The sequence below is a fragment of the Babylonia areolata genome, chromosome 29, assembly GCF_041734735.1.
Source record: "Babylonia areolata isolate BAREFJ2019XMU chromosome 29, ASM4173473v1, whole genome shotgun sequence".
In the NCBI taxonomy this organism is placed as follows: Eukaryota; Metazoa; Mollusca; class Gastropoda; order Neogastropoda; family Buccinidae; genus Babylonia; species Babylonia areolata.
This window is the reverse complement of record NC_134904.1, coordinates 34,819,148-34,834,104: the sequence shown is the minus strand read 5'-3', so window position 1 is coordinate 34,834,104 and position 14,957 is coordinate 34,819,148. Positions and strand designations below refer to the sequence as shown.

Genomic DNA, 14,957 nt, shown 5'->3' with positions numbered 1-14,957 from the left:
TAACATTTTGTGGAGTATAACTCTTTTTTTTTATAATAAAAAAAAGAAGCAAGTGATGGAGATTCCAAACTTGTCTGTTTGGGTCTATATTTTTAATGTGGTTGAATTAACATTAAGTGAACGACTGTAGTAGTTTTATCGCCCTCATTCCAGTTAGGGCTACAGAAGGTTTTGCACAGAGGAGCTCTGCAGTGAATGGACTACATCAGTTTCAGTTTTAATTTTTCAGTTTGAGTACCAAAGAGGTGTCAAAGGTGTGTGGAGTGATTTCATGTATGTCACACCACATCATGTATGCGACACAGCATTTTTTTTTCAATCAGGCTACTTGTTTATTAAAATACTTTCACCGGCAGTGTCGCATTTCAGCACCAGCTACATAGGGCACCTGAAATGTGACCAGATCATGGGTTGGTTATTCACAAACGTACTGCTCTTAATTTTTGGTGGTAGGACAGGCCATATTTCATTCATATCACAGGAGAATCCCCAGCTTTTCTTAGATGACAAGGGTTTTTTTTTCCATGCTTCTGGCACTAGGGAATGTTTCACTCTAAACTGACTGGCAGTGAAACCTCTGGTGAAAAATTGATGATGGAGTCTCCTGGCGGACCAACGGATGAGTAGGCAGGCAGGTTTATCTGTCGGTGTAAGCTTGTCGTTTCAACATTAGCCAGGTTGTCTGACCAGCACAGGTGACTTTTTTTTTTCGTGAAGAGGAGTTGTGCAGTCCCTTCTCCACTCTCTCGCCTGCCAACACAGGTGCAGATACTGCCATGTGTAGAACGGCTTCGGCAGGTGCAGGTTTTTTCTTTGGAGTTCCGTCTCCTAGAAGGACTTCCAGCCAAGGATAAGAGCTCACCTGCCCTTTGGTCATCCTCTTCCGCCTTCACAGCCGTTGGAAATGGTTTCCTCCTCCTCCTGGTCCGTTGTTGGGAGACTTCACATGTGGCAGGTGAAAAGTTAACGTAAGGGTAAACGTCGGAGAAATGTGCATGAATGTGACCATACTCGTGTGTTATTTTCTTTTCGGGGTATCATTCTTTTCAAGCTTTATGTGATTAATATTGGCAGGGTTTGTTGTTTTTTTTGTTGTTGTTTTTTCAGCCCTGATACAGCTCTGTGTAGTTAGTTTAGCTGTCATGAAGACAATTAATTTAAGTTTGACCATTCAGCTTGTGCATGAGTTTTTAATCATGACACTTGACTGTCGAATTGTTTTGCATGCTCTTTCAGCCTGAATATGGTCTTTGTAGTCAAACTGTGCAAGAAACATGAATTGCTCAATGCAGGAGGTCTTTCAGATCAGTTCAGTATTGTTTAGGAAAGCAATATGGTGTGGGATACTAAACAGATTTGTGAAATTCATGTGACAGTTTTTGATATGTATGACCTTTTTTTTCCAGGGTGTTCCCAAACAGTATTATTTCTCATTATTTTGTGAAAATGTACATCAAAGACTTTTCTTAATTTCTTGACAACAACAGATGTTTTTTTAGGGGAGGCGGGGGTGTTTTGTCTCCAAATTTGAACCAGAAAGTAATCTTCTTTCTGGGTGATTTCCTTTCAGATGGAAATGTGTGAAGAGTGTTTATTGCCATAAGTTTAAAAGTGTTATTGTTTTATGAATGAAACAGATTTTATTTTGTGCAGAATCATGATTAAGCAACACAAAATCATGATCAAATGGAAACAGAAGAAGAATGATACATTTGATACATGGCAGACACATTCCCTGGTTTTAGGAAAACCTTTGAACCAAAATTCAGTGCTCTTCCCTGTCTTTGAAGTCACTGATGACGGGCGCAATAGCCGATTGGTTGAGGCGTTGGATTTTCAATCTGAGGGTCCTGGGTTTGAATCTCGGTGATGGCGCCTGGTGGGTAAAGGGTGGGGATTTTTCCGATCTCCCAGCTCAACACATGTGCAGACCTGCTAGTGCCTGAACCCCCTTCGTGTGTATACGCAAGCAGATGATCAAATATGCGCGTTAAAGATCCTGTAATCCATGTCAGCGGTCAGTGGGTTATGGAAACAAGTACATACCCAGCATGCACACCTCTGAATGCGGAGTATGGCAGCCTACATGGTGGGGTAAAAACGGTCATACACATAAAAGCCCACTCGTGTACATACGAGTGAACATGGGATTTGCAGCCCATGAACACAGAAGAAGTCACTGATGGCATTTTTCAACTATATAGAAGCAAATATTTTCACTGTACTGCTAATTAAAAATGTACTTAGGTGGACATTTATCTTGAAAAAAAAATCACTTCCCTTACAATTTTCAGACTTTAGATCTCAAGTTCTCTCTCTCTCTTTATTTATTTCATTTCAACTAAAAGTATTTATTTTTATTTTTGGTTTGTTGTTGCTTGTAAATGTTAACCTGCACTGCTCACCACAGAAATATTTATGGTATTGATATTTATTCTTATGATGTGAAATTGCTGGTTGCTCCTACTTTATTGCAACTCTACTTCCATTTTGGTAGGTCATCGTGTGTTGGTGATATTACGACAAATGATATTTATCTAGCTTCGATTTGTGTAATTGTCAACCGAGAATGAACAACTGTGTCTGTTGGTGTGAAACATGTTGGCTCAGTTGGGTGTGTATGACATATCAGCTTATTTTGTGTGTGTCTCAAGTGTCAGTTTATTTTTGTGTGTGTAACCTGTCAAGCTTTTTTGGATGTCTGTTATGTGTTGGCTTATTTTTCTTTTCTTTTTTCTTTTATTTTTTTTAATAACATGTTGCCTTATTAGGTGTTTGTAACAGGTTATTTTATCTAGGTGTGTGTGTAAAATGTCAGCTTCTTTTGGGTGTGTGTAAAATGTCAGCATATTTGGGTGTGTGTAACGTCATCGTATTTGGGTAACAGGTCCGATTTTGTTTTACATTTGAATTTAGGAGCAGACTTACTCTACTCCTGTTCACATATCATTTGATACTGTGTATGCTTTAAAACTCATTTTAATTTGGATCTTATGGATGGGTGTGATTATTTCCTTTTTTTAAATTTCATTTTGTATCGAATTTATTTTAGGTGTGGTTCGTTTTTTTGGAGGGAGGCCTTATGAATACAGTTTTTCTAACGTTTGTAATCCAGAGTGGCAGTACTTGGAATGTGGGAAGATGTGAGTTGTTTGTATATGAATAATTATGATGTATTTGTGTGTGGATAAATGTGATGTGTTTCTGTGTTGATAAATGTCATGTGTTTGTATATAAATAAATGACGCGTAAGTATGGAGATGATTGTGATATGTTTGAGTACTCTTTGTTTCGGATGAAGGATAGAAAAGTTATTGTTATACTGTGCTTACATGCTTTATTTTTACAGATTTATGTTTTGTTGATATGCTTATTCTATAAAGATTATTACGTCTTGTTTTTCTTTTCTTTCCTTTTTAAAGACCCTTTGACATGTGGGGGGTTCAGGGGGTGGTGGAAGGGGAATTGGAGCATGTTTGAGGTAAACTGATCTCCTTTTATTACTCCACTCAACCCTTCTGTGTAACAGTATGTGAGAACTGAAAATATATTTGTGGAGAATATGTCAGTTGTAATGATCTTTATGCTTAGGACATATATTTTGAGATAGAAAAAAAAAACCAGTTACAGCTCAACCAGTTTTGTTCCCATTGTTGTTGTTTTTTTTTTAACACAGTTATATATGTTTGCTGTGGCAGCTATTTTTATTCTCAGAGTTACAGGACAATGAAGATGTTTTCCCATTTATCTTTAACTGGTCAAGCTACTGTAATATTTGTAATATCTTGGGGTTTTTTTTGCTTTTTGTTTGGTCTCCGTTTAGTTAGAACAACTACAAGATGTGAAACCAGTGAAATGAGTTTTGGAAAACAAAGACCCATCCTGCTTCCTGTGTAATAAAGTTACTGGTAATAGCAATAATACGGTTCCTACCAGTTTTGAGAGACCACTGAGGAACACAACCTTTTATGTTGGTTTTATTTATTTATTTGATTTTTTAATGTTTTACATGTTTACCCACCTGTTTATCTAACTTGAAATATGTTGCCCGAAGATCTGAAACTGGATCTTGAAATCTTGCTGTGGGTAAAGGTTCTTGAAATTCTTCTTGTGTTATAATGGAAAACAGTTGCATTAATCTTAAAATTTTGGGAGTGTGAGGGTAGGAATTTGTGCTTCCTGTGTATTTGGGAGTGAATGTTTGACGTGATGGTTTGCATTATGACAAAGCTTTCATGTTAAGGTTGAAATGATTTTGTGGTGTGTTTGTGCATAAAGCACATCTGCCTTGTGAAGCACTTAAAAATGGCTGCACACATTGTGGTATTTTTTTGGTGATATTTATAACTGTACAGGGTTTGTGTTTAATGTATCAGATACAGTATTGGGTGTTGTGTTTTTGGCAGAAAAATTGATACTATTCTGTTTTGTTTTGTTTTCTTTTAACTTGTCTGACAGTGTAGGTTTGATGAAGTGTTTAGTGCTCTGGAAGAGATCATTTTACAGAAGCTAGCTGCTGCTACAGCCATACAGAGTTATAATCATCAAGCAAACTTTACACTAGTTGTGGAATGATCAAGATGTCATTGACACGGTGTGAGAAGAATGGTGATGTGACTTTATTTTAGAACCCCAGAGATAGCAGACAAAACTAAGAACCAAACCATTGTAAATGCACGACCACAGCCCCTATTCTGCACATTCATTAGGATTATTTAAAAAAGAAAAAAAAAAGATTATATGTTTCCTTCCATCGTGAGGCAAGTGTGCTTGTATGAATCTACATAAGTACACTTGACCTGACCTCTGTTTTTGTTGTTGTGAATCATTGGTATTTGAGCCAACGGCCATACCACGTTGAAAACACCGGTTCTCGTCCGATCACCGAAGTTAAGCAAAGTCGGGCCCAGTTAGTACTTGGATGGGTGACCGCCTGGGAACACCGGGTGCTGTTGGCATTCCTTTTATAGTCTCTGTGGCGCAATCGGTTAGCGCGTTCGGCTGTTAACCGAAAGGTTGGTGGTTCGAGCCCACCCAGGGACGGCTTATTTCTCAAGGCCTGACTAAGCGCGTTGGGTTACGCTGCTGGTCAGGCATCAGCTTGGCAGATGTGGTGTATTGTATATGGATTTGTCTGAACACAGTGACGCCTCCTTGAGCTACTGAAACTGAAACTGGTATTTGAGTTATAATTTTTTTTTTATATATATATATATATATAAAGAGAACTATTGTATTGTGCACATGGTACAAGAGAAAAACAGACATGGCCTGTTTGTTGTTGTTGTTGCCATTGTTGTTGTAATTTATGGTATTTAAGTTGTGGGTTGGTATAATATATATATATATATATATATATATATATAAATATATATGTTTTATTTTTGTTATTTTTTATGCTATCATTGCACGCTTAGCACATACTGGGTGCATTATGCAGTTGTCACACAAAGTTTGTATTGATTATATAATTACACAAAGCATGTATTAAAAGAATATTCTGTGACAATAAAAAAAAAATTGTCCATCTTACCAGTGATCATTGCACACTTGGTACAAGATTATTGGGAGCAGTACGTAGGTGATGCATGAAGGATGTTCTAAGAAGAACATTCTGTGACAATTGTAAAGAACATAGTGTGACAGTTTGTCTAAAACAAAGTCCCAAATACTCATTGACGGTTTCCTTTCATTTGAGTCCTGCATAGTCTGAAGATCTTTTTATTCAAATTTTTGTCCTTGAAGACTTGGTTTGATAGGTACAGCTCTACAATAGATGCTGTAAGAGGAATAGTGTGTTTTCCTTGATCTGTAAATGATAGCATCTTCATATATCTGTACTAATTCACCGAGTTGCAGTATTTACTGTTGCATTGGCTTCCCATTGTAACAAATGCTTTTCTATTAGGGGATCATTCCTACAACAACAACAACAAAAATATATATAGTCTGAAGTTGGGTTTGTTTCAGTTGATGTGTGATTTGAATTATTCGTTCTATGAGAAAACAGTGAGGGGAGAAAAAAGCCTTCCAGTGCAAAATCTGTGATACAGAATTATGACGTTTCTTGAGATATGTAAGTCCATGTTCAAAAACTGTTTCTTTCTACATGATCAAGAAAGAAGAGCTAAAAAAAAGAAAGAAAGAAAATAAAGCAAATGTTGGGCTTGAAGTTGTTCTTGCTTTCTTGTTGATAGTGTCAGTGCTGATCAAATGTGAAAGCTCTTTCTCTGTCTGTCTGTCTCTCTCTCATGGAAAAGGGGAAAGGGTAGGATCATGGTCATTGCAGGAAGCAAATTCCTGTGCCCTCCCTTCCTGGTCAGGTTGTCTGGGTGCTAGTCCTTTGTCTCATAGAACTATATTGGTTGTACTTGAAGGGTTGTGCAATGCCATACAGTGCAAACAACAAAGGCAGCTAGTATTTCATCCATCTGAAAAAAAAAAATGATCATGCACTGCATACAGACAAATACACACGTACTGGTAATGGTTTTCAGAGAACCAACCATTTAGTCATTTTGAAGCCTCTCATTGAAATGATGTAGTCACACAAAGCTTCAGGCGTTAAAGCAAAAAAACCCCACCAAACAAAACAACCCCCCCCCCAAAAAAAAAAAAAAAAAAAAAGAAAGGCAAGAAAACGAAAATTGGACCAAAACACACCAAACAAACAAACAACAACAACAAAAAGAGGCAAGAAAAAGAAAATTGGACATGCATTTGTTCACACTGAGCCCCACTAATACTCAACCATAACCTTCTACTGTTATGTGCGGAATATTAAAAAAAAGAAAAGAAGTAGAAAAAGCACAGAACACATCCACAAAGCCACAGTAATAATACTATGTTAGGGTGAAAGTGTAACTTGCTGAAGTCTGTGTGTACACATTGTTGGCCAGATCAAAATGTAAAATACTAACCTACTACTGGCATGCAAATGTGTGCCCGTGTGCACAACCATGGTCGTATATAAACCGTGGACCGAACAAATGGCTGCGCAGTTGAACATAATTAAAACTTGAAACATGAAATGTATGTGTGTGTGTGTGTGTGTGTGTGTGTGATTTTTCTGTCTTATCATTAAAAAAACAACAAAACATGGTGTTAATGTTGTTGGTGCGAAGAAGAGTGTGCTGTCGTACAAAATGGTGAATTTTAAAGGCAGTTTACACACTTTACAGCAGATACTGCACTTCGCGCCTGCTTGATGCTCATTGTGTTTGTCAAGTCAATAAATATTGCAAAGAGACATCCACTAGTGGAATGGGCAGACACATGGAACCTATACTTTAATGCTACAAAGTGCAAAGTGCTCCATATATTGGTAGCAGAAACCCTGAACATGACTACTTAATTAAAATTGGCGATAAAGAGTTTAATGTTGAAAATGTGAAGAAGAAAATGATATAGGTATTATTTTTGATAAAAAAAACAAACAAACAAAAAAAAACCCCTACTCTTTGACAAGCACATTGCATGTACAATAAATATGGAAAATAAGACAATTGGTATAATCAAGCGTACCTTCACATTTCTGGACAGCAGTACATTTTTAAGACTTTCTCAAGCATTGGTAAGACCGATATTTGAATATGCACACAAGGTTTGGTTCCCAAAATTAAAGCGTCAATCTGCTGCAATCGAAGGTGTACAAAGACGAGCAACAAAATCAGTCCATGAAATAAAGGATTTTTCTAATGAAGAAAGGCTAAAATATCTTAAGGGGGACTTGATACAAGCGTATAAAATATATGATAATGTTGATGACATCGACAAAGCATGTTTCTTTATTGATCCACAAACTAACATTGTCACCCATAACAGTACCGACAAAATTCAGAAGCAACATTACAGTAGCAACATCAGAAAACATGTTTTTAGTCACAGAGTAACTGACAATTGGAACAGACTAACCCCAGAAATCAAACGTGCACCTAACATGAATGCCTTTGAAAAGCTTATTGATGACCACAATATCATAAAGAAAACAATGTTTGACTTTGATGGTCAAACGTGAGCCTGGGCTTGGGAGTGCCTGACAAAACAAAACAAAGTTTCAGTTCCAGTTTTAGTAACACAAGGAGGCGTCACTGCATTCGGACAAATCCATATACGCTACACCACATCTGCTAAGCAGATGCCTGACCAGCAGCATAACCCAACGCGCTTAGTCAGGCCTTGAGAAAAAAAGAAAGAAAAAAAAGGTGAATAAATAATAGATAAGCTTACATAAATAAATAAATAATAATTATAATATATAAAACAAAACAAAACAAAAACAAACAAACAACAACCAAAAACAAAAAACACCACCAACAAAAAACAAAACGAAAACCGACGGGGCGTATAAAGCCGCAAGACTACGATGCTTGGCATCGCCCCTTAACCTGGACCTGAATCGGAAGTTTACATAATAGAGTAGCTGCCCTTGCCAAGGAATCAATGTACTCAGTGAGTGGAGGGCGCGAGTTAGAGAGGGCGTGATGCATTGACGAAGTATCGAAACTACACTTGTCGAAGATGAACAAACATACAGCTAAAATAGAGTCTGGGATTTCCTTTCTCAACGTTTGGTGACCTGAATCAGGCTATGTCTGCGGGGGAAATGAATCACATTTTTGTTCCGTCACCCGCTCCTGAGTTTATCATTGCAAACCGCCATGACTGACTTTTGGACTGCATCGAAGAACACCACTGAAGTTTCAGTGCATTTTAAACAAGCTCAGAAATACAGAGGTCGATAATTGCTGCGACCTGTGTTTTCTTCTTCGAGGTGAACAACCACGCCCTGTTGCAGTGGAAGACAAACAATGGGAAATGATAACGTTCTGCTGTTTGTTCCGAATATAATTGGTAGGCCATGGTTCATGGATGTCTGTCTGGCATTGCCTTTCTGTCTCTCGGTCTGACTGTTTATCTTGCTATCCAATGTTTCGATCATTATTGTTTGTTTTTAACTGTTGTCCCTTGTTATCAAAGACAGACCATGCAAGACCGTATAGGCACTGCCATTTTTTTCTCTCTCTCTCTTGACTTGGCTCAAGAAAGCCGTTGAGTCTCACAATTTCCCACAACTCTCCCTCCAACCTGTTCTCTATTCCCTGCTTATCTACTTCCATTCTTCACCCCTCCTCTGTCTTAAGACTCTACCTTTCTCTCTCTGTCTTTCTCTGTCTGTCTGTCTGTCTGTCTGTCTGTCTGTCTCTCTCTCTCTCTCTCTCTCTCTCTCTCTCTGTGAAGGAGGACATTGAGAGAGAAAGAGAGAATGCGAACTCTGTGGGTTTACAACTTTTTTGTTTGTTGTCCGTCTTTCTGTTCCTAATTTTACATGAATCAGTTATGTGCTTCCGCCAGCATCATTCCAAAGATTCTGTGCAGTTGCTGGCAACTTGTAAGAGCACAAAAGGAGACCTTGTTCAGTTGTTTTGCTGCTGAGTTACTTGATTGGTGTTGAGTAATGTATGTCCTGATTCAGCGTACATACAGGATACCACTGTGCTAAGTCCTCCACTATTCTAATGACAGTGATTTTTCTAGTTAATGAGCAATGCCTGTCCTGATTCAGCATACATACAGGACACCACTTATAAGTCCTCCACTAATGACAGTGATTTTTCTAGTTGCTGAGTAATGCCTGTCCTGATTCAGCATTCATACAGGACACCACTTATAAGTCCTTCACTAATGACAGTGATTTTTCTAGTTGCTGAGTAATGCCTGTCCCGATTCAGCGTACATACAGGACACCACTTATAAGTCTTTCACTAATGACAGTGATTTTTCTAGTTGCTGAGTAATGTCTGTCCTGATTCATACATACAGGACACCACTTATAAGTCCTTCACTAATGACAGTGATTTTTCTAGTTGCTGAGTAATGCCTGTCCTGATTCAGCATACATACAGGACACCACTTATAAGTCCTCCACTAATGACAGTGATTTTTCTAGTTGCTGAGTAATGTCTATCCTGATTCATACATACAGGACACCACTTATAAGTCCTCCACTAATGACAGTGATTTTTCTAGTTGCGGAGTAAACCCTGTCCTGATTCAGCATACAAACAGGACACCACTTATAAGTCCTTCACTAATGACAGTGATTTTTCTAGTTGCTGAGTAATGCCTGTCCCGATTCAGCGTACATACAGGACACCACTTATAAGTCCTTCACTAATGACAGTGATTTTTCTAGTTGCTGAGTAATGCCTGTCCTGATTCAGCATTCATACAGGACACCACTTATAAGTCCTTCACTAATGACAGTGATTTTTCTAGTTGCTGAGTAATGCCTGTCCCGATTCAGCGTACATACAGGACACCACTTATAAGTCTTTCACTAATGACAGTGATTTTTCTAGTTGCTGAGTAATGTCTGTCCTGATTCATACATACAGGACACCACTTATAAGTCCTTCACTAATGACAGTGATTTTTCTAGTTGCTGAGTAATGCCTGTCCTGATTCAGCATTCATACAGGACACCACTTATAAGTCCTTCACTAATGACAGTGATTTTTCTAGTTGCTGAGTAATGCCTGTCTCGATTCAGCGTACATACAGGACACCACTTATAAGTCTTTCACTAATGACAGTGATTTTTCTAGTTGCTGAGTAATGTCTGTCCTGATTCATACATACAGGACACCACTTATAAGTCCTTCACTAATGACAGTGATTTTTCTAGTTGCTGAGTAATGCCTGTCCTGATTCAGCATACATACAGGACACCACTTATAAGTCCTCCACTAATGACAGTGATTTTTCTAGTTGCTGAGTAATGTCTATCCTGATTCATACATACAGGACACCACTTATAAGTCCTCCACTAATGACAGTGATTTTTCTAGTTGCGGAGTAATGCCTGTCCTGATTCAGCATACAAACAGGACACCACTTATAAGTCCTTCACTAATGACAGTGATTTTTCTAGTTGCTGAGTAATGTCTGTCCTGATTCATACATACAGGACACCACTTATAAGTCCTTCACTAATGACAGTGATTTTTCTAGTTGCTGAGTAATGTCTGTCCTGATTCATACATACAGGACACCACTTATAAGTCCTTCACTAATGACAGTGATTTTTCTAGTTGCTGGTCATGGATCCTGACTGACTGCCTATATGAGAAGGAATTTGATATTTTGATAGAAACTAGCCATGAATATGGAAACTTGCACACACGCGCGCGCGCACACACACACCCACACACATGAAAATGAAAGCTTGCATACACACAGAAACATACACACACACACACACACACACACACACACACAAACACACACACACAAACACACCCATGTATATGCAGTGTCTATCAACATGTATGCTTATGCATCTTCTTTTGAATATGCCGCAGATTACGTATTATACATATGAGGCTGATGATTAGGTCTCCAGTGATATATTGCTGGTTGTACAAATCTCTTTTATCCACTTTGGGTTGGCTCAACTGACAGTGCACTTACATCTTTTGGGAAGAAGCTAGTTCCAGTTTCAGTTTCTGAAGGAGGCGTCACAGCATTCAGCCAAATCCACAACACCACATCTGCAAGCCAGATGCCTGACAGCAGCATAACCCAACATGCTTGTCAGGCCTTGAGTGCATCAGATGTATTTGTGTACCTATCAGAGTGGATTTCTTTCACAAACTTTTGCCAGAGGACAACCCTTTTGTTGCCATGGGTTCTTTTTCAGTGCGCCAAGTGAGTGCTGCAGCCTGGACCTGGATTTATCATTTCTTCCAAACGACTAGATGCTCAGTTTGATTTTCCAGTCAAACTTGGGAGAAAGGGCAAGAGCTGGATTCAAACCTAAACCCGCATGGACATTGTATTGCCACCATGCCCCTAAGAAGGGAGGAAGCTACTGGTGAAGCGGTTGGTTTTTTAGTTCTACTGATGACCCGAGGGAAGCATCTAAAAAATTCTTAAGGCTGGATGTGATCCATCTTGGCTAACTTTGCCTTTCAGAATGGTATCAATTACTACCAATGTCATTTAACATGTAGATTTTTCATTTATGATTTTCTCTGTGACTTAATTAATGTGTGTGTTATCATTATTTGTGATTGACAGTTGTAATATGTGATAAATATTCTATTTCTTCATTTAACTTTTGAGGAAGATAAGTAATTACATGAATTTTAGCATCCAGCACAGTAATATTAAGTTGTTTTTTTTTCCCTTCAGGGTATATTCGCATACTGCTGACATTGCTAGCCTTTGCTGGGTACCACCACCCAACCTGGTTTGTGGTGTTCTATTCTGCATCTGTCATATTGGATGGTAAGGCTTTATGGAACTCTGTGTGTCTGTCTTTATTTCTTATGCATTTTGATATGTACATGTGTGCTTTTAGATGTGTGTGTGTGTGTGTGTGTGTGTGTGTGTGTGTGTGTGTGTGTGTGTTTCTTTTCTTTTCTTTTCTTTCTGTAGTTTGTCTTTTCACTGGTAAGTGATATTAGACAGGGTGTGTGTGTGTGTGTGTGCGTGTGTGTGCGTGTGTGTGTGTTTTGATGCATTTACGTGTTGTGTGTTTGTACTGTTTGCAATGATGTATACATGTATACATGCATGTATGTTTGCAAGCTTTTGTGCATGTGAGTGTGTGTGTTTGTGTGTGTGTGTGTGTGTGTGTATGTGTGTATGTGTGTGTGCGCACGTGCGTGTGTGCATATATACCCTGCTATTAGAAACATATAATTACTTTACCAGCTCTGATTATTGATATGACTAAGCCCATTATTCTGGTGCCAGTCAGTGAACTGAAAAATGCTGTCCTGAGATGTATCATATATCAACAAAAGGTTATTTCACCCTGTCCTGTTTAGTATGTGCCTCAGGCATGGCAGTTCTAGTAATTTAGTCATGGTGATGCAGTCACAATAGAACTAACACACAAATGAAAAACAACATACATTTTCTCTGGCGATGAGTGAAGGACTGTAAAGAAATGAAGTACCGGTATTCATATTGCAGTTGTACTTGTAGTACACAAATGAAAACACATTTATTCTGGAAATGAGAATTATCTGTGAGGTGTTTTGACAGGAATTCCTCATATCAGCTACGCTTTGGCATCCTCTCATCTTCATACTAGTCATAATGACTTTCATCTTGTCATCACATCAGCTGAATAATTCACTATCATCACGTTCCCATATCAGCTGCATACTCGTTTTCTTTCCATATCAGTAATAGCTTTATATAGATCTATCTTTTTCTTTCTATCTTCATCATTAACTGGGGAATTTTTTTCCCCATATATATGCATATTTACTGCATTTCTTCTGGTTGGTACGGTCGACAGCCAACTTCATGGTTGAAGAATCTGCTGCACTGAATAGATGGAAGTTTTTGGAGATTGGGATAATGGGGTCCGTGGTTTTTTTTTGGGGGGGTGACATTAAATGATTTTTGCATATTTGCAACCTTTAAAAAAAAAAAAAAAAAAAAATCCCACCATTAACTTTAAGGTAGCCACATTCTGTCTTCAGGGATGATGTGTGAACACTTGCCATCCATGCCATTTCCCTACAGCAGGCCAAACTGCCTTTCTCTTCCAAAAAGATGGCGATGGGAGTTAACATGCGCACAAGATGTTACGAGTGTGTTTACGTACAGACCCATGGTTCAAAGTCTCATTCAGAAGACTTGTAGGAAATAGCGTCAGAATCGAGGTTAACTCTTGAGGGGAAAAGCCCTGTGAACCGAACCGCCCGACGCAGATACGAACCTCAGGGTCACCAAGATCATGATGAATCTGGTGTTCTTCCAGCTGGTCTGTCTCCATTCCCATTTAATCTATGTCCCATCAGTGTTGAGTCTGATGTGTGTTAGCACATATACAGCCTGCTTCATTTTCACCATGGCATTGGCAACAGCTGTGTGGGTGTCATTCAGTGCGGCTGTTTGGCTGCATGAGACATCAGGGGCGATATTAGCCATCACTCAGTGTCATATTAGTTGTGAGATATCAGAGGAGATTTGTATTTGTATTTCTTTTTATCACACCAGATTTCTCTGTGTGAAATTTGGGCTGCTCTCCCCAGGGAGTGTGCGTCGCTACACTACAGCGCCACACGGGGTGCAATAGCCGAATGGTTAAAGCGCTGGACTTTCAATCTGAGGGTCCTGGGTTCGAATCTCGGTGCACCTGGTGGGTAAAGGGTGGAGATTTTTCCGATCTCCCGGGTCAACATATGTGCAGACCTGCTAGTGCCTGAACCCCCTTCGTGTGTATGCGCACGCAGAAGATCAAATACGCACGTTAAAGATCCTGTAATCCATGTCAGCATTCGGTGGGTTATGGAAACAAGAATATACCCAGCATGCGCACCCCTGAAAACGGAGTATGGCTGCCTACCTGGCAGGGTAAATAAAAAACCAAAATAAAAACCAAACGGTCATACACGTAAAATGTTACATGTCTGTCTGAGTGTGTATGTGTGTGCGTCTGAAATCTGATTGAATGACACAGGAAACGAATGATGAGCGCCCAGTGGCAGCCGTCAGTCGGCTCTACCCAGGTAGGCAGCCTGTGGTGCAAATGCCCCCGTGTATGTAAAGCGCTTAGAGCTTGGTCTCTGACCGAGGATAGGCGCTATATAAGTATCCACATCAATCAATCAATCACCCATTTTTTGGGTATTTTTTCCTGCGTGCAGTTTTAGTTGTTTTTCCTATCGCAGTGGATTTTTCTACAGAATTTTGCCAGGACCAACCCTTTTGTTGCCGTGGGTTCTTTTACGTGCGCTAAGTGCATGCTGCACACGGGACCTCGGTTTATCGTCTCATCCGAATGACTAGCGTCCAGACCACCACTCAAGGTCTAATGGAGGGGGAGAAAATATCGGTGGCTGAGCCGTGATTCGAACCAGCGCGCTCAGATTCTCTTGCTTCCTAGGCAGACGCGTTACCTCTAGGCCATCACTCCATTATTGTTTTTATTA

The 14,957-nt window shown here is 39.2% G+C and overlaps 1 protein-coding gene and 2 non-coding genes across 3 annotated transcripts in view; all 3 read left to right on the top strand.

Moving 5' to 3' along the window:
* The first annotated feature begins 4,839 nt into the window (after positions 1-4,839).
* Positions 4,840-4,958, top strand: LOC143275132 (5S ribosomal RNA). The gene has a single exon (XR_013053384.1). It is a non-coding gene; the product is annotated as a 5S ribosomal RNA (ribosomal RNA).
* An 11-nt stretch (positions 4,959-4,969) lies between these two features.
* Positions 4,970-5,043, top strand: Trnan-guu (transfer RNA asparagine (anticodon GUU)). Its single transcript has one exon. It is a non-coding gene; the product is annotated as a tRNA-Asn (tRNA).
* A 3,431-nt stretch (positions 5,044-8,474) lies between these two features.
* Positions 8,475-14,957, top strand: part of LOC143274961 (CDP-diacylglycerol--inositol 3-phosphatidyltransferase-like) — a 20,722-nt gene continuing 14,239 nt past the window's right edge. Inside the window, exons 1-2 of the mRNA XM_076578975.1 lie at positions 8,475-8,853; positions 12,196-12,291. Coding sequence (XP_076435090.1) covers positions 8,811-8,853; positions 12,196-12,291 — 139 coding nt within the window. The 5' untranslated portion in view covers positions 8,475-8,810. The remainder of the gene's footprint in view (positions 8,854-12,195; positions 12,292-14,957) is intronic.